The following is a 19,139-nucleotide window of genomic DNA, read 5'->3' as shown; positions in this document are numbered from 1 at the left end:
GATAATATTGTGAGGCATGCCTGTAAGTTAAAAAAATAATGATTAGGAAATGCCGCTTTGATAAATCACATCATTCATTTCAGTATGAGCACTAACAGATACGATTACTTTGGGCAAGTGTAAAATGTTACAGTAAGTAATGTCTCCAATATGCTTATGCTATTATCATTCACTTGTTTTCTTTTTGAAGTGTGTAAACACTTTAGGCAGTACTATGGAAAATACATCTTCTTTTTTGGTTGATTAATTGGTTTTATTGTAGTATAAAGCAGGGCTTTTTTTGCTTACAAAGGTAACGACGTTGGCCAAAGAAGTTGAGAAGAATTCATATCGCTTAAGCTGGGGTCCTGAAAACTTGGACAATGTGGCTCTTTCTTCCAGCCCTATTCACTCAGGGTGAGTGTATCAATTAGCATTATCTCTTTTATTTTATTAAAAAAAAAAAAAAGAGGGAGAAAGAGAATATCAGCAGTAGCAGCAGCTTCAACTAATTCTTAACTAGGAGATATATTATAAATTCATTTTCTCCTAGAGCTGTCAATAAATTACTACAGTCAGTTGCATTCTGATAATCGAGTAAATCTAAGCACCAAGACTATCCACTGAAAGTCAGTGAACTGATGCCAGTTAGCTTTCAGTCAGGTTCAAGAGAGAGAAGATAATAAGATGCATACACACTTGCATCTGTATAAATTTTATGGAAAAAAGTCATTTTTAAAGTTAGTAATAATTGAAGCCAAGGGCCTCATGAGTTCAGAGGGCAAGTTAATTCCTGTGCTAGTGGATTGTGCAAGCACCGACTCTAGTGTTTGTCAGAATTACTGATAAAGAAAAAATACAAGGATTTTAAATTACATGAAGCCTGTAATAGACAAGCCACCCAAACATGAGGTGCTTTACACACATCTGGCCATAATGTTCATATATTCTCACACTTGACTTTCTGTAAGTGTTTACATTCGGGCAAAGTTACTGGAATGGAGTAAGACCGGACGAAATGCAGGCCCAGCCAAATTCTTACTAATAAAGCTTATCATGGTTGGCCTCAAAATCTGTGCATGCAATTGAGCGCTCTTGCTTACTGCGTTTGAAGTAGTTTTATACTTTACACTGAGTTCTACACTTGTGTCCTGCCATCAGGTTTGACGAGGCACGTGCGGATGAATTAGTAATCAACGTCATACAAAAGCATTTCATTTCTGTGGAGCTGTGTTGTTTGCAGAATGGCTGCACATTGCTAAATGAAAGATTTTTTGTTAATCTCAAATGAGTTTGCAGCAATCTGACAGTCTGTGTCTTTCAAAAATAACACCGGTGTCCCATGTGGAATGACAGGCAGTCCTGGTCAGAAAGAGGAACAGTATGGTCATAACTGCCATTGTGATTTGATTCATTCGTGGCTTATATGAGAAGTTAGGTGGTAGCAGGATTTTTAGCTGTGGACAGTATTGTTTGAATTTGCTTTTCTTGAGCTCAAAAACTAACAAATGAAATGAACATGCTTGACTTGTACAGGATATCTATGTTAATATCTGTGTCAAGACAGAAGCTTTAAAATTGTTTTGGTGGTTTATTCTAACCCTAAATAGTTTACAGACTTTTTCCAAAGGATGTATGACTTTTCACTTACACAGAGGTAGGTCTTTCTGGTTACTGCAGAGTATGAACTAAATACTTTTAGAAGAGCAGCATTTATTTCTAATTCAAAAAAATAATATTAGTGGTTTAGATTTTTTTTGGTTGACCAGGATGCTATCAGTAGGATAAAAATAGTTGATTTATTTAAGAAAAGCAACTCTCTGTAGAGCCTTGTATTAAATAGTAACATTTAGCACAACACAAATTATGTGCTTTTTATATATTCTAACTAACCTGCTGCTAAATATTGTTATAAAGAAATCTATAATAACAATTAGCCTTTGGAAAAGACTGTACACTTCATTTTTATCTTGCTTAGATTTGGCTGAGTTATAAACTGTTGGGGTGCATCTTGTTTACGTCTCTTTTTTAGGAAAATATATTGCCTAAATCTATTTTTATCTTCTTATCTTCTTTTTATCTGCCATAAAAGAAGACTCCTAGTGCTTGAGAAGAAATGCTATATAAACATTGTTAGTAGCTTTAAGCAAAAACCTTGTTTTTGCTGAAGACATTGGAAATGTATTGAATTTTTCATGAAGTAATACATTAGCAAAGTATTGGACAGCAATTTATTTGGCACAGATGATCTTCATTTTGTATTCTGTGCAGTCTGAGAAAAAATCGACGCTCTTCTCTCCTTGCACTACTTCAGTGGCAAACACCACGTTGTAGAGTTCTTATTGGTCTCCTGTTGTAGGGAAGTGTTTCTGTGGATCGTGGTGTGACATCCCCAGTCAAAAGGCTAAATGTATGGAGAACTGTTCTCTGGGTGCGGTATCTCACAGGAACATATTTCAACCTTTCCATAACTAACCAAAACTTCTCCTAGGTGTGACATTTCAGAAAGGGAAAATGTTTCAACCATTCATTTAAAATTTAAATGTAGCTGTTGTTTCAATAGGTTAATAATTTCATCAGTATGGCATAAAAGACAAGATCTTTGTTCAGAGACTTTGGCAGCCATTTCAAAACCAAGAAAATAATTGTCTCATTAAATGTAACACTCTTGGTGCTCACAGTCTCAACATAAACAGCTCCTGGTCATTTTTACACAATTACCTATTTTTGATTAGTTCTATATGCAATACAAATTCCTACATTTAAACTTCCTTTCAGCAAATCAGATTTGCTTCTGCTAATAAAATTAACCGATCTTACGTATTCAGCAAAAGTCAGGATCCGTCGATAAACCAGGAAGTTTGGATGCTAAATACCCACTAAGGTAGAGTTTTATCACTGCTGGTAATATTAGGGGATATTATGTATGATTTCCTGCTGAAGCGTTAGGAGAGACAGAACTAACGCCTACATCGATGTATGTTTCACAGCTTTAGTCTCATATCCTACTGTGGAAGAACACAGTCTTTTCATTAAGTTGGAAGGCAAAACAAGCACTGAACTGAATGATTTCTTTCCACTTGCAGCATTTAGGGCTTGCTTGCCAGTATGATATTCCTATGTCTGTATCACATGTGGTGGTTAAGTGTGAATGGTAAAGATAAGGCTGACTGTAAGATTCTAAAGGATAAATTACGTGCAAAATTATGCCATTCTCATACCTGGGTTCTGGCGATATGGTGAACAAACTCTCTCGATTTAGTTCCATAGATTATATTCTAAGTATTTTCCTGAGAAATATCTAAGGGTATGGTAGATAAGAAGAAGGGCAGATTTGTCATACTGGCAGAAACATGGCACTGAGAGCAAGGAGCTTTGAGCTGATGCTCAGATATTAGCTTGCTTTTGTGTCCAGAGCAAGAAACATAGCAGCTCTACTGTTTCTCCAGCTAATTTGCTGTAAAACTCTTATTTAATGAAAAATACTGTTTGCATTTATTTGATGAAGAAGAGATTAACATATCTGACTAATAGATGTTCCAAGTTCATCAGTATTTGCATCTGACAAACAGTTGGGCTGTTAGTGAATTTTCCTTTCTGGAAGTTTTTGCTTCCATCAAGGAAAAAGGGAGAAGGACAAGGGAGTTGGCAGCTGAACTGTGACAAATAATGTGAATTATCATTCTTAGCTGTCTGTCTGCAAAAAAGGAGACTGGATCCTTGCTAACAAGGTAAACAAAATGTATTTCAAGTGTTGTATTTTGAGTCCATAATATTGTTTTCCCCAATGTGACGTTCATTTCCTAGAAATAGTTATGGAAACAGGACCTGGCAGCTACCAGCTGATAGTCATTTCTAAAATCTGAAAGTCTAAATGATTTCAAATTGTGTTCTAGCCTTATTTGGGAAGCCATAATAAGGTAAAATTGCAGTTTGGGTTCATTAATAGTAAATCTCTGTTCATGTCAATGGAAGAAAAAGGCAATGAAAATACAGATAACAAGCAACACCAGAAAACTAACTGGCCATGACACATTACTGAGAGCCTAAACAGCTCAAACTGAAAGTTTAAAATCTGTCATTCTGCAGTACAGAACAAAAGGAGGACAAGAAACATGTTGAAATGGAAGAAAGTGGAGGACTGAACACACTGATAGGAAATTGGAAGAAAATAATGATTTCTTGAGTTATCAGAAATAGTCTGGAATGACCTTTGATACATCCTTTTGACCCATCATTGTCCACATTTATGTATGGATAACTACACTAAGCAACCTGTGGTTTGTTTCTGAAAGGTTTAGAATCAAGTTGTACATTTTATGTATCTGACTTGCAGTTTGAGAATGTACGTAGAGAAAGCTATCGCTTTAGCTTTACTGCTGTAGTAGTGGTAACAATGTGTAACCAAAGATACGTGTAGGCTTATTTTCCATACCCACTTCTACTTTCCTGCATGTAATGAATACCTATATATATGTATACGTTCATATGTTTAATTTAGAGATCTATTTTATTTTTCACTATTTCATTTAACTCATTCTTTTTTTTTTCCATTTCTTTTCTTTCTTGATGTTAAATCATCTATTCTATTGCAGATGCTCTTCTCCATGTCTTGATCATGACAACAGCAGGTGAACTTCTGCATAATTTCTTTCTTTAATATATTGCACTTCTCACCCCATATTTATCCTCCTCTCTTACCTCACTTCAGGATGCTTTAGTGTTTTGATAGTGCACACTGGCCAAGAGAAAAAAAAAAATCTACTCTGACTGACTAGCAATAACAGCATGGACCTATTTCTCCTCGTTACAGGTCCACTGCAAACAATCTTAACAAACCTCCTATACATTCCTAGCTTGTTTTAACCCTTGATTTACTTAACATTATTTTTTCTCGATCAGTAACGTGGTTTAATGTTACTAAAAAGGAAGGAAAAAAAAACAAACACAATAAAAAATGCAACACAAACCACTGTAAATAGGTCTAGTTTCAACTGCCATTTTACAGGAGGCCTTTTCTCTCACCTGTTGCTATAGACAGTATTGCAGACTCACTCCCTAGACCATATTTTCGAAATAGTACTACCCTGTTGGAAATAGCAACAGCACTGTATTGAAAAAATGAAAGTTGACCCCGTATATTTAATTTTTCGTACCAAGGACATGTGTGTGACCTTGTTTCTATCACTGGCACGTTGCATCCTGCACAGAGCACCTGAAGTGGGACCTTCCCAAAGGAAAATGTCTTCACTTAGCACACTAGGTGTTTGTTGGCACGATACTTCATTTCCTTTAACATAACCACAGAAAAGCGTAAAATTTCTAAAATACTCAGCTGTGTAAAATTATGAAGCGGCTAAGTAAAAACCCAAACTACAAAAGCATATTTTTAGGGGATGCTACTCAATCTCTGCGTAGCTGACTAATGCAGTGAAGAGAGTGCTGCCATCAGTTATTACTTCTAGTGGATTCTTGTGTAGGATCATGTTTTTTGTCCTCCTCGAATGTGTTTTACCCTGTTTATGTATGGCATAGTTGCAGCCTGATCAAAAGCACCCTGAGGTAGCTGAATGACTTGCTGTTGACTTCAGTGGGAGCTGGATCAAGGCCTTTTTTCTTCATTTCCGATGTGCTATCGGTTTCCTTCTCCAGCTGCACACTTTGCAATGGCTGAAGCACCCTGATTGTTTCTGCTTCTTCACACTGCGACTTACACTGAATGCTGCTATCTCCTTGTTTCCCAGTTGCTTTTATAAAATTAAGATAACACATAAATGTTCTCAGATGTGTCCACAATGGATGTGCTCCAGTTGCAGCTTTTTGAGCATTCCTTGCTACCTGATGACAGCATGTGTGCCTGCCTAGCTAGTTTAAAAGGGTAATCACATCTGAACTAACCACGGAAACGGTGTATTGATTTTGCCTATTCTGATCGGTGTGGTAAAAGAGCTATTGCCTGTTCTAGAAAGGCACTTCACGTTGCTAGGTTTGCATGGCTCTCCAAATGATTCTGCAGAATGAGAAGTGCGTTTGAGTGCCAACTGCTTGCGTTCACAGCTACCTGGAAGCGTGACTCTTCTGCAAAGCTATTTACATAACAGCAGTTCTTTACAGATCACACAGCAACTCTCCTTTCGCCCCCCAGTGCTGACACATCCTTTTTTTGTTTGTTAATCCTGCTATTACCTTTTAAATGAGCATAGATATAGGATAAGACTATGTTAATTCCATATGAATAAAAACAGCAAAGGGAATAACACGGGATCACATTTGAAATCCAAAAATTTATTGGAAATAACTTTTTTTCTCCGTGGAAGGTGGATGAATTCAATGCATAGTTTGTGTTTTGTTCAAGTGGAGCCATGAGAAAACCCATTGGTGTTTGCTCTGCTCTCTGTAGAAGGCAGGGAATCAGCCTGAAAGATGTAGGGAACTTTTTTGTGTCCTTAACCAGAAGGATGCTGTTATTATTGATATAATAACCTTTCATATGGTGAGCTTATAATTGCTCTAAAATTAAAGAGAATGAAATGGCCTCCATGATTTATGTGTAGGTATGGCTAAATTAGAGAACAGATGATGCTTTGTCTAACTGCTGACCATGTGCTTAACAGAAGCATGTTTAGAGTCGCCTGCAGTCTGTAATTTATTTCTGGAAAAGAATTGCTTTTGTTGTTGTTTTTTAAATCCTGATATTTTCCCATAAACTAATCCGTTTAATTGATTTTGCTATAAAAACCCCTTGTAATTTCACTGCTGCCTTGCTAAGTCTCAGGAAAGCTCAGTATCAGTCCAGTTTGCAAGACTGTAAATGTCAATGTCATGTGTTTGTGTCGTGCAGCATTTCTAACTCAACCTTTAAAACTGTCAGAAAAGGAAACTTACTCAACGGCTGCCCTGGCTCCTAGTACTGACAAAGCTTGTCTCATTGTTGCCCTTGTCACCCCACCACACAAGTTTTGTCTTTGACACCTTAACCTTTAATTTCCTTTGATTTTGAATCATCACTTAAGTTAAAATTTAATTTCTTGCAGTGGGTTGCCAAAATAATCCAAAGTTAGTGCTAAAGAGGGATGCTTCCCCAGTCTGTAGCTATTAGATGCTATATATGTTAGGGCTATTCACATACAAGCAGTACGTATCAAATAATTAATCTGAATTTTAAATTTCCTTTATATTAGTCAAACAATTTTTTCACTTTCCTAAGGGCATGTTTCAGAAAGCAAGTTTTATAATATCCCTTAGTTTTGTATGAATTATTTACATAGCGATATACACAGTCCTTCAGAAAATCAAAGATTTTCTAGTCCTGGAAGAGTAATGTCACCGTCTTGTAGCTCTGTTTTATAGCAAAAAAAAGCAATAAAGGAGGCTGCTGTGTTTCAGAAAATACTTTGTTATAAATTATTTTATCGACTCTTCCATATAAATACCCAAACCAATATGAATTGTGCTGATTTAAAGAAATGGATAAAAGTAATTAGATTAAATAAGTGGATGAGAAAACAAATGTGGCAAAAGATTGGGAAATAAATAGGATGGTATGGTGAAAATTAGCATATTTCCACACTCCATATCAGCTCTAGAAATCCTGCAGCTATGTACTGTCCTTACAGACTCTCATGCTACAGCTCAGAGCTGGGAACTTTTTCCACCTTGGTTTCTTTCTTTTTGTTAATGCTCGCCCTTCCTAGTTCTCCAAAATTAGTTCTCCTTAAATTTCTCAGTAGTATGTAGCTTCTTTTTGAGAACCAGCTCCTCCATATTTAGTATGATAACTGGCACTATTCTTTCTCTGCTACCCAAGTACTAGGCTGTGTTTGCCTGAATTTGCCTGAATTAGCCAGAAGTCAGAACCCTTCAGAAATCTCTCATGTCACCTGGGAGGCTGTTTCAGGGAGAGGGAACAGGTTTAGTTTTTGGTGTATACTGTAATGAACATTCCTTGTTTTCCAGATTTTATCTTGTTACTTAGTTAATAGATTAGATCTTTATGATAGAAACAGCTGTTTCTACAGTGAATGGTGATGTCCTACTGTTGTGTCCACCTCTCAGTGATACTTACCTTTGCCTGTTGGGCTCTTTGGAGCACTGGTTGGTGTCAGTGATAGCTGACTGACAGACCTTGCCCTGACGTGGTTTGGCTGCCAGACACCTTCAGTAAACTTAAAATGAAAGAAAGTTACAACTTTAATTAACGCCTGAACACACACTGCTATCATAATTAAGAGGTAAACTCTTAAGTTTAGAGAGAGAAATGCCATGTTAAAATTTTAGTTGGTCTGTATTAGGCTCTGCAAATTGCAGGTGTGGGGACACAGTGTTGCTGCGTGTCAGGTAAGATACAGGTTCTTACAGGTGGTCAAAATCAAAGGTTACTCCTGATTCTGCTGTCACGGTGGCTTATACACAACAGGGGTGATTATCTGACCTGTGTAATGTGTGCTTTCTGAGAAGGCACTGTTCATCTTTAAATTAGTCTGAAAGGAATTACCGTACAGAGAAAAAGCACCATATTAAAAGCAACAGCACCCAGTATTGTGATCAGAGGAAAGAGTTTTGGACTTGACCCTTACCTTTTGTGTGTATGTATTCTTCTAGCAGTTGGCAGTGTTCTTGGCACTGCTGAGACACACGGGGAGATACGCTAAGGCGGATATAAGACAGACAGATGAACTAGCACTAGCATTTTCAGTGATGGGCAGGAAAAGAAGATGATCCTGTTGAAGTATGCAATCTTGAGTATTACGTCAACAATGACAAATAAGTGAATCATAAACATTGTATTCGTGACAGCTTACACAACGAACAATGCGATTGCTAATTTTATTCAGTAAGTGCACTCAGCAGCTTGTGGTAATTATGGGGGTAGTCGTTCTGTTGCTCACAGTGTTTGCACCAAAATGTGAAACTCTTCTTCGAGAACTCGCTGTTACTAACTGCCTCTAAAGCACGCATCATAACAGAGGCTTGGGCCAATTCTCTGAAACGTAATTCAGAAACACTTTGATAACACTACTTCATACAGTTAAAGGAGCATTATTGCAACAATTGAGCATTTAGTATCTCTTAAAGCTCTTCTTTCCTCTGTGCTTTAAAATGTATAGTACGTATTTTGTGAAGGAAGCTCCCATTTTTTCTAAATTCATCCCCGGAGAATCAAAGCTGTAAAATGTTTTCATTTTCTTTCTTTTCCCCCCTGTTAAAACCACAGAAACACCAACCTCTAAGGAATGAGATAATGGTTGTACTACCCAGACTTTTACACTAAACAAAACCTAGAGGTATATGAATGGCAGTAGAGTAGGAGACTGCATGTGTGAGAAAGACTGGCATCCCTGGTGCATGGTGTGCTTCTGACTGGCGCTTGTGGCTCCCTCATCTATTTCTCTGACTTGCACGGTGTGTTGAGTGTTGTGTTTTACAGCATGTGGAATTACTTGTAGCTGTGTGGGTACTGAACGGACGTTTGTTGTTGCACAGAACGGTCAAGGGGACAGTGGAAAAATACCTGTATTTGTAACTCACGTTATAAGGGCTTTTCTCTATTGCAGGTCCTTCAATAGCATTTCTGCGACTCCCCCTGTGATGATTCTATTTTAGTGGCTAGAAGTAGGCCCGATACCGTTCTGTCTCATCTGCACTTATTTTCACTTCCAGCAACCTGACATTCCCATCCCACATCAGGCATGATCCGAAGTCATAAACCAGTAAAAGAAATTGAAATAGTTCTGTACCTTTCCCAAGAATATCCCTAATCTTTGGAGCAAATCTTTCCAAAGCTACCTGTTGGCTATATAGGGAACTATAAAAAGTTCAGCCTATAAGAAATTCTGTGAAATGTTTTTCTCCCTTTTAAAGAAAATGATATAAATAAGATATACACAAAATAATTTACCTTGTGCTAGGAGAGTTCCCTGTAGCTGGCTTTCTGCATCTGTGAGTTTTCCACTGGGACATTGCACTGCTGTGCAAAATAACACAGAAAGACAAAAATCCATAAGTAAACCTCCTATATAATGACTAGCTATTGTCAGCTCACCCAAATCCAAAATTTGTCTTCAAACTATGATGACATGTTGGGTTATCAGCTTGTCTTGTAAAGAAATAAAACAAACAAAAAAAATCTTTCTTTAATGGCATGAAAGATTTCTTTAATAAATCAAGGATTTCTATTGGTTCTACTCACCCACCACTATTTTCTCCTAATCCATTTGTAATTTCCTAACCAATTTATGAAAAACATAATCTGTTGCAAAGGCTAAGGAAAAAAAGTGAAGTCTCTAACCTTAGTGTGAAAGTCACTTTTTTGTAGTTTTTTTTTTTCTTCCTGCATTAAAATAATTCTTTCAACAGTCTTATTATAAAGGGAAGAGTTCTTTGAGAGATTAATATTAAAGCTGGAGATTTTTGACATAAATTGGTGATAGCTTCAGTGATTCAGTAAGAGCTGTGTCCACATGCTCAAGAATGAAATCTGTTTTTTTATGAGCTTTTTTTTTTTAAAAAAAAAAAAAGTTTATCAAATAACTAGAAAATTACATAGATAACCTAAAAAACAAAAACACCCCTTCAATCAGAATTGGCTTTATATCATTGAGCTGTAAATCATTTTAAGATATATTAGTTTTGTAAAATATTTGAAGAGTGCCAACTTAACATTACAGATGCTCACAGGTACAGAGTAGAGATATTTGCAGGTAACTTTGTCCAATATGTATATGGTGTGCACACAAACACACATCTATGAGTGACTGCTGGTATTTCTACCAACAGCAGCACTGTAAAGTAAAACTAGTTCTGTGACGAACTCTTAGATGGCAGCTGTCAGTTTAATTAATAAATGATCGACTTGCTAGTGTTAGGTCAGAGGTTGGACTCGGTAACCTTGGAGGTCTCTTCCAACCTAGTAGATCCTGTGATTCTGTAATGCTTCACATGGGAGAAAGGCTTTTTCTAATCATACGTCATGAGAAAGAGCTGTATGTCTATTTGTAGTTTGTTACGTCCGTGAACCATAACCAAAGGAACGTCAGTCTGCTTCTCCAGCTAATTTTTTCCCCCTGATTTTCCAGCTTCCTAGTTAGTTTCATGGTGGATGCTCGTGGGGGTGCCATGCGAGGTTGCAGACATAATGGACTCCGAATTATTATTCCTCCACGGAAATGCACTGCTCCAACACGCGTGACCTGCCGGCTGGTGAAACGCCACCGCCTGGCCACCATGCCTCCCATGGTGGAAGGTGAAGGTCTGGCCAGCCGCCTGATTGAAGTGGGACCGTCCGGTGCTCAGTTCCTTGGGTAAGGGGTGCCATGGGGCCTAAAGGAAAGCATTTGGTATGTTCCCATCTGTTTGCAAGTTGCACTGAAATGGTTCCTTTTGGGAGATTTGAACAGAAAAAGATGCTTGTAACAAAATAACAGACTGGCTGTGTGAAATCCAAATCATTTGTTAGTTAGCAATTCATAAAGCTTTTATGCCTTTTCTTTGAAAACTGATATATTTAACCACTAGCACTAAGGTTCATGTGCTTCCTTGGATGTCATTATTACTCAGTGTTGTGATATTATAGTGGGAAAATCCCTTTGCAGCCAGAAAAGGCCATTCATACTATATTTAAATAGTCTGCATATAAGGTGTGAATAGCACAGCACTGATCTAAAGCCCAAAGGTAAAGCCTGCTACATAGTCAACACAAGTTATAGCTGCTTATTTGAGACGCTTGTGTTGTGTTATCAGTAATTCAGACTAAGGAAAGCACAGTGCTTTTGATTTTTCTGGGTTATTGCTGAGTTAATTGATGATATAAGCAATAGGACAACCCGAGAATTTGGGGCCATTTGTTTTGTCCTATGCTGCAAAACCCTTAGAAAGATCAGATTTGTGTCTGCTGCTGACCTTGTTTTAGCAGTTTTCAGCTGAGAGCAGCAGTTATCCCCTTTTTTAAAATTATTTTTACCAACTATTCTCCCTGTCAACTGTGGCATCCAAAAGTAGATGACTGAAGGAACCCCTTCTATGACTGTAAATACCTTCACTCAGAAGTTGAAAAAAGTGACCCTGTAAACTGCAATAGTTTAATTTCAGAACAAATCGGTTGCTTGAAAATGCTATCATAGCAGGCACTCATGGAGTCGCTGTCATTGTTAGTGCTTTTTCTGAAGTATTGAGCTCAGGGAGTTGAAAAAAGTTGGTTAGTGGTTTTTAACTGCACACTGCTTTTATATATGGCTTGAATGGAGAACGTATCCAAGGCATGGTTTGGCTCCCTCACTGCTGCTCTAGGCTGTTAAGAAAACAAGAGCAGTGCTGAAGCACTGCCAAAGTGATGTGAAGAGCAAGCCAACCATTCCTTTTGACAGATAGGATACCTCTTAATATCACAAATACCAGCAAGCCAGCTGGCTAATCAAATGCTTTGTATCACTTACTCATTTTGCTCCTTGGTCAGTTTTTAAGAGAGGTAGAAAGAAGTCAAAAGAAATGAAGAAGAATTTCAAAACAGAAATATTATGCTGTCACATTCAGTCTTCCCACACGGAATATGGCCTTGAGTATCTTTCTACTTTCTTATCAATGGTTTTTCTATCTAATGAGCACATCTCATCTGAAAGACTAGGATATATCAGTGATATTCTTTCTCAGAGCTCAGAGGAGGTATACCCTTCCTGTGAGCATTTTCCTAGGTGTTGTACTGGCAGTGAAATCAGAAAATGACTGTACTGATTGCAGAGATGCATTCTGAGTTACAAGTCCTGTTCCCATTGAGTTCACTGCCAAAATTCCCATCGTCTTCCTAGAGCAAGGAGAGATCCTACATTAATGAAACTCACTTTGTTGATTTTGATCACCAAATTGTCATCGCTAGGGTGGAACCTTATTCAGTGTACAGCCTAATTCCACTCTGTGGACCAGACAGTGGCACTGGCATTCTGGCAAAAAAATACATAAAGTTTATTTATGTTCTTTCTTTCACTGCTGCTTTGGATGTACTCAGTAAACTTCATCTGCCTACGGCTCCTCCCCCACTTAATGAGGGAGAAAGCTTGGTCAGCCGAATCCTTCAGCTGGGGCCTCCTGGGACCAAATTCCTTGGGTAGGAGAGACTTGAAACAAATTGATGGATGCTGACCTCCCCATTCTTCTCCTCCTTCTGCAATATGATTTTTTTGTGTCATTATGCCCATGATATTGTCCCTTTCTATGATTTGAAATTTTGTATACCTAACCTGTAGTGGACCATTTTTCAACTCTTGTGGTATGTGGTTTTGTTTTGGTGGTATGTCTGTATCTTTTTCTTAAAGTACTGTGGCCTTCGTTTTTGTTTTGGCATGAGATCTTCCTGGTTATGTGCTTGATGTCTGTAGCAAAGCAACCTGGATTGGGAGAAAAAAAAAGGAATCTACTGTAAAATTTAAGACTTTTTTTTTTGTATCAAGGACTAAATAATCAATTAGATACATGTTGGATACCACCAGTATAATAGAACATGTGACATTTACTATTTATATGGTAACCTGTGTGAGTATTCTAATTAGAGAAGTGTATGTACAAATATATATATATTTTCTGTCCTGTTCCCAAGAGTACGCATTTCTATGTGTATGTAAATATAGATATATTGTATGTACACATGTGTGTATATTTATATGTATATATATACACACATACATTGATACATCTATTTACATCCGCTTGTTAGACAAGGCAAATTCTTATCTCCTATACATAAATAGAAACCCAGATGTTCTTCTCAGACCTCCTTTATTTCTCCTAGAGTGTAAAATCAGAATAAATTCATTGGAATATGTAGAACTACTATGAAGTAAAATTGGCACAGGACACAATTGCCCGCTGATTGCAATGAAATTACTCTGATTTGCACCAGTATAAGTGAGATCAGAATTTGTTCTACCATCGATGTGCATTACAGTAGATTCTCTTTGAAATGAAGTTGCGCAGGTTAACCCAGACAGTAGTGACAATTAAATTGAGCATGAGTTTTGAAATGAATTTGAAAAACAATTCTCAAATTTCTACTTAAGCCCTATTATCTTACCAAATACCATTCACACTGTGGAAAGAGGTGAATGCACTTTTTAAATCTGTCTTTCAGCATTTACTGTGTCCCTGTAAAAATCGAATGTGTGTTAGTGATCTAGTAGTTTAGGATTATGCCAAAGTATTCCAGAGAATAGGTAGAATCCCAGGTCACTTTGTAGCAGACTGAGTAGAGTTGCTGTTAATCCTGTTTCTTCCTTTCTCCTGTGTGCATTTAATGCGCTGTGTTGCTGTGCCAGGCCTGTGATTGTGGAGATTCCCCATTTTGCTGCTCTGCGTGGGAAAGAGAGAGAGCTGGTGATCCTGCGCAGTGAGAATGGGGACAGCTGGAAGGAACATTTCTGTGAATACACTGAGGATGAACTGAATGAAATCTTGAATGGAATGGATGAAGGTATCAAGCGTGATATATTCCTTTCTTTGCTCCTGCAGTACTCCTATAACTGGGGCCAACAACATTTTACCATTTTTTTTCTGTTTTGCACATCATGTTTAGTCCACTTTGAGAACTTCTGACACTGCATTCTTCAGATACTTCTTCACTTCAGTCATATTGGAGTATATAATTTTCTTGGCACACAGGCCAGCAGAAGCACTGTGTACTTGTGCTTACTTCCCTCGCATGGTCTACTGAGTGGTGGGACAAAACAAAATCTACTGTCACGAAGTTGAGAATAGATACTAACCTTTTTTTTTTTCCCTGCTTCTTTTCACAGTATTAAACAAAAAGTTTCCATGATAAACATCATCTTTCCAAAACAAGGCAATTATCATACTAATCCTTTCCAAGCAGTTACATGTGTGGGAGGAAATGTCAGTCATGGATACTCGTTTTCTGAGAGAACAGAATGGACTTGGGCTGTCTAGGATCTGCAGAATTTGTTATAAATTATGTTGTCTTTTAGAAGAACAAAATAGCCAAGCTGCATACTTCAAAACGAACTCTGATACTTTTTTTGATTTGAGGTTTTGTTTCCTTGATGCCACTCCAAATCATAATGTGAAGTACAAAGGGGCTTGGTCCAATCCCTTAGCTTGTTTGCCCACTGATTTTGGGCAAGTTTTTGACTTCAGTTTGATGTCTTAAGCTTCCTTCATGTAGTTGCTGAGTCTGTCTATGTCTGTCTTTCTTTATTTTTTTGTTTTAGCCAAGCTTAAAGTGTTGAGATGTTTCGTGTTACCCAGTAATTTCTAGACAAAATGTGTCTGTAAGTTGTGGTTAAGCTGTGAGAAGCTGGAATGCATTTTGAAGTTCACGAAATTGCTTCTATAAAAATTTTGTTTGATGACCATCTTCTCTTTTGCCTCAGTCCTTGACACACCAGAGGAACTTGAGAAGAAACGCATCTGCCGCATCATCACCCGAGATTTTCCTCAGTACTTTGCAGTGGTATCCCGGATCAAACAGGACAGCAACCTTATTGGACCCGAGGGAGGTGTGCTGAGCAGCACGGTGGTACCACAAGTGCAGGCAGTCTTCCCAGAAGGGGCTCTAACCAAACGAATTCGTGTTGGCCTCCAGGTATAATGAAACAGTTAGAAGTCATCTTTTTTTTTTTTTTTCCTATTTTCTTTTTCCTTCAGAGTTATACAGTTTGTTCAGATTCTTGCCTGTTAACTGTATGTTTTTGGAAGAAGTGCCTCATTTTGATGATGATGATATTAGTGTAGATCGTAGAACAATTTCTTGAATAGTTTTTATGAAAGGCTTCAAAGCAATTCAAAATGCAGCGATAGCGAGGTCAAATGCACAGTTTGTCATCATGAAGTAAACCAGCCTAGCAGTCCACAACTGAAAGAGGTGTAAGTCCTCCTGTCTTCCCTCCTCCTGCCTCCTGCTGAACCTGCCAAAAGCATCCAACACTTATCTTGGTCAGGCTACTGTGATTGTTGAAATCCTCTGTAAATAGCTGAATAGCTTACTAAAACAGCCCAGAGTTTGTTCTAAGGAGAAAAAAACAAAAACCTACAACAACACAAAACCACACATGCAAAAAAAAAAAACAAAAAACAAAACACAAAGGAATCATTAACTTTTGATTAAGTGTATTAAATTAATGCTGATGAGCACCAGGAAAGACAATAGGAAGAGGAGGAGATGTCCCCTGCTCACTGGCAGTCAGTCTTTTCTCTGCAGATTTTCCTGAGAAATTGTGCCACTTAATGGAAGAGCTTTAGTATTTCTAGCAATATATAGACCCAGTGCTTTACATACTCTGTTTACAAGTAACTATTCTGTTGCTGTCTTTTGCTTTGGAAAGGCTCAACCTATGCATACTGAACTTATAAAGAAGATTTTGGGCAACAAGGCTACCTTCAGTCCTATAGTCACGCTGGAACCCAGAAGAAGGAAGTTCCATAAACCCATCACGATGACGATTCCTGTCCCTAAAGCCTCCAGTGATGGGATCATGAATGGTTATGGAGGTGACACTCCAACTTTAAGGTTACTGTGCAGCATAACAGGTAGGATACAAATACTAAAGCTTTTTATGTGCATCTTGATATTGTCAGTCACCGTGGGCTAAATAAATAGATTGAACTGATTACACATATGGAAAGTTTGGTGAAAAGTGAAACTGCTTTCCAATCAATCCATTTCTATCAGAAATATTTGTAACTTGGGCTAACAAGAAACATGTTACAATAATTGTAGATTTTGGTGGTGGGGTGTTGGCATTTCACTTAGAGTTTCCATTTCTTGAGTACCAGCATAACCTCTGCCTAGCAGAGTAAGTGCAATATAGACATAAGGTTAAAATACGCTTCATAGAAAAAATATTGGGGTTAAACAATTTAAACTTACTGTAACTCCAAAGTGATTAAGGCCGTATTTGGTTTCAGGCAACAGGCAGTAATTAGCTGCATGTTTTCATTCTGCTTAAAATTTACCATCAAGTATCTTTGTCAATTTTCAAACTGATTTCAGATATCATCCCCATGTAAGATACATTATGCACTAAGATGTGTTAGTGAGTCATTACAGCGAACAGGTGCTTTTACAATTTGATACAAAGGTATTAATCAACTGACATCTGGTCAACAAAGAAGTATTTGCATTTCCAAGAAAGTGAAACAAGATTATTTAAATAAAGAATAGTCTCTAATATTAAAGAGGAATTTGAATAAATGCCATGGATAAACAGTAAATCAGTAAGGATTCTCCCAGAAACTTTAAACATGAACTTGGTTACAAGAATGTTTCACCAACAGGAGAAAGGAGGTTATTTCCTGGAAACTAGTGCTCTTCCGTGTATACAACTTGTTCTAAGGTTTGTGTAAAGACTCTGCTATATGGTCATATGGACATCTAATGAGTCAGCAGTATATGAGAGGGGGGACAGACATTCTTACTGGCTGGTTACCCATAGTTTTTCATTTAATACTTACATTGTATAAATAGCTGTAACTGCTGTTGGAATTTCTGTTTTCTGTAAGCTCATTCTGATTTTAAGCTAACTGGAATTAACGTGACATTCCTCACCAAAAGGTGAGGCAGGGAAAGATACTGAAAAACTTGAAAACATAGTCTAAGTCCCCATCATTCACCCTAGAACATCTGCAGGCTTGACAGACTTTCAGTGGCATAGGTCAAATAGGAAGCTGGCAACATCAGAGTTAAAGAAGACCGAAACATTTAATAGGCTGATAGGAATCCAGAAGTCTATCAATTGTAGAGCAAGATACCAATGTGCAAATTTCAACTGCGGGATCTTCCCAGGAGCTGTCAGACACAGATTGCTCAATAGACTTTAATTGGAATGTGCAAAAGAAATTTCCTGGTTATATACATACTGGACTAGAGTCTTTCTGAACTATTTGAAAAGGAATTAGATTATAGAAATCACAAATTGTAGTTGTTACTATCAGTAACAATATTATTGTCTCCCGAATAACAGTACTGATTTCAGTGCACTGTACCTGGGCTAATTTTGCCATGCATACATGAAAACTACAGAAAAAAAACACCTCACCTCCCAAAATTCTAGCCTCTTTACCATTTATAAACCTGTGCTACGGCTGCTCATTGTTTGAAAACCATTTGTATGTGGATGATTTCTTTTATCAGGGGAAACTAACTATCTTACTAGCGGAATAACATGGACCAAAGGAGAAGGCATGTCTGAGATAATTGCTAGTTGCATAACAACAGTTCAGAAAAATGTAAAATATTACTTAGAAGCAAGAAGATTGGGAAATTGCCTGTTTGTAATTCTTTTTAAATTACTGTTATTTCAGGAGGAACCACCCCTGCCCAATGGGAAGACATCACTGGAACAACACCACTCACGTTTGTTAATGAATGTGTTTCCTTCACGACAAATGTGTCTGCCAGGTACCTATAAAACAAAACACAAGTTTTACAATGTTACTTTCAAGTGCCTGTCCTTTTTTCCCCTGTATGAATTTGTTTTACAAGTGTTTCCTTTAAACTATTTCAGTTAATGGTGGAAGGAACATAGAGGAACATAGGTGCTGTGTTTGTGCTGTGAATCCATTGGCCAAGTATTTTGGAAGCTCTGAGTCTCCTAGCCCAGACAGAGGATGTGTGAGAGCTGTAAAGCCCTTACCAACTGAATGAATCTTATGCTTTTGTCATTTCCATCTCAGCCATTACTCCTCTGCAGTTAGTGCCTGCCGTGTTCCCAGAAATTACTTAATGATGTATTCATTTTTCTGAAATAGTAATCTGAGGGACAGTTCAATTTTCAGGTAATTAGAAAAACCTGGTTTCGTTTTGATTACCCCTACTGCTCAGATGCAGAAATACAAAAATTTCCATGGAAATCCCTTATTTGGGTAGCTCATTATGCATCTTATAAAAGATGTTACTTTCAGAATATCCAACAAATGAGAAACCAAGCCGAAAGATCTGTAGGTGTACCAAATTGTGATTATGTAGAATCTCTTCTAACCATCTGTTCTTGTGATGAGATTGAACTGCTGTCTTTCTGGTAACTGACAAACAGATTTTTGTTTAAAAAATATATGAGTTTCTGTTCTGTTGATGATTTATATCACAGAAATGCACAAAAATCTCAATCTCTATGACAGAGGGTTAAGGCCAAGACCTGGAAAGTTTTAAATTTAGGGCTCAT

The 19,139-nt window shown here is 37.6% G+C and overlaps 1 protein-coding gene across 50 annotated transcripts in view; it reads left to right on the top strand.

Moving 5' to 3' along the window:
- Positions 1 to 19,139, top strand: part of ANK2 (ankyrin 2) — a 332,755-nt gene that overhangs the window by 275,098 nt on the left and 38,518 nt on the right. For 19 of the 50 annotated variants that reach the window (XM_072036850.1, XM_072036851.1, XM_072036849.1 and 16 more), the window contains 9 exons: positions 293 to 396; positions 3,669 to 3,710; positions 4,575 to 4,610; positions 11,055 to 11,279; positions 12,977 to 13,075; positions 14,280 to 14,434; positions 15,351 to 15,562; positions 16,302 to 16,506; positions 18,280 to 18,376. In XM_072036850.1, coding sequence (XP_071892951.1) covers positions 293 to 396; positions 3,669 to 3,710; positions 4,575 to 4,610; positions 11,055 to 11,279; positions 12,977 to 13,075; positions 14,280 to 14,434; positions 15,351 to 15,562; positions 16,302 to 16,506; positions 18,280 to 18,376 — 1,175 coding nt within the window. The remainder of the gene's footprint in view (positions 1 to 292; positions 397 to 3,668; positions 3,711 to 4,574; positions 4,611 to 11,054; positions 11,280 to 12,976; positions 13,076 to 14,279; positions 14,435 to 15,350; positions 15,563 to 16,301; positions 16,507 to 18,279; positions 18,377 to 19,139) is intronic. The other 31 variants (XM_072036848.1, XM_072036845.1, XM_072036843.1 and 28 more) reach the window with 6 other exon arrangements.

Source organism: Anas platyrhynchos, chromosome 4 (genome assembly GCF_047663525.1).
Source record: "Anas platyrhynchos isolate ZD024472 breed Pekin duck chromosome 4, IASCAAS_PekinDuck_T2T, whole genome shotgun sequence".
In the NCBI taxonomy this organism is placed as follows: Eukaryota; Metazoa; Chordata; class Aves; order Anseriformes; family Anatidae; genus Anas; species Anas platyrhynchos.
The sequence above is the reverse complement of the archived record's forward strand: the minus strand, read 5'-3'. Positions and strand labels throughout refer to the sequence as shown.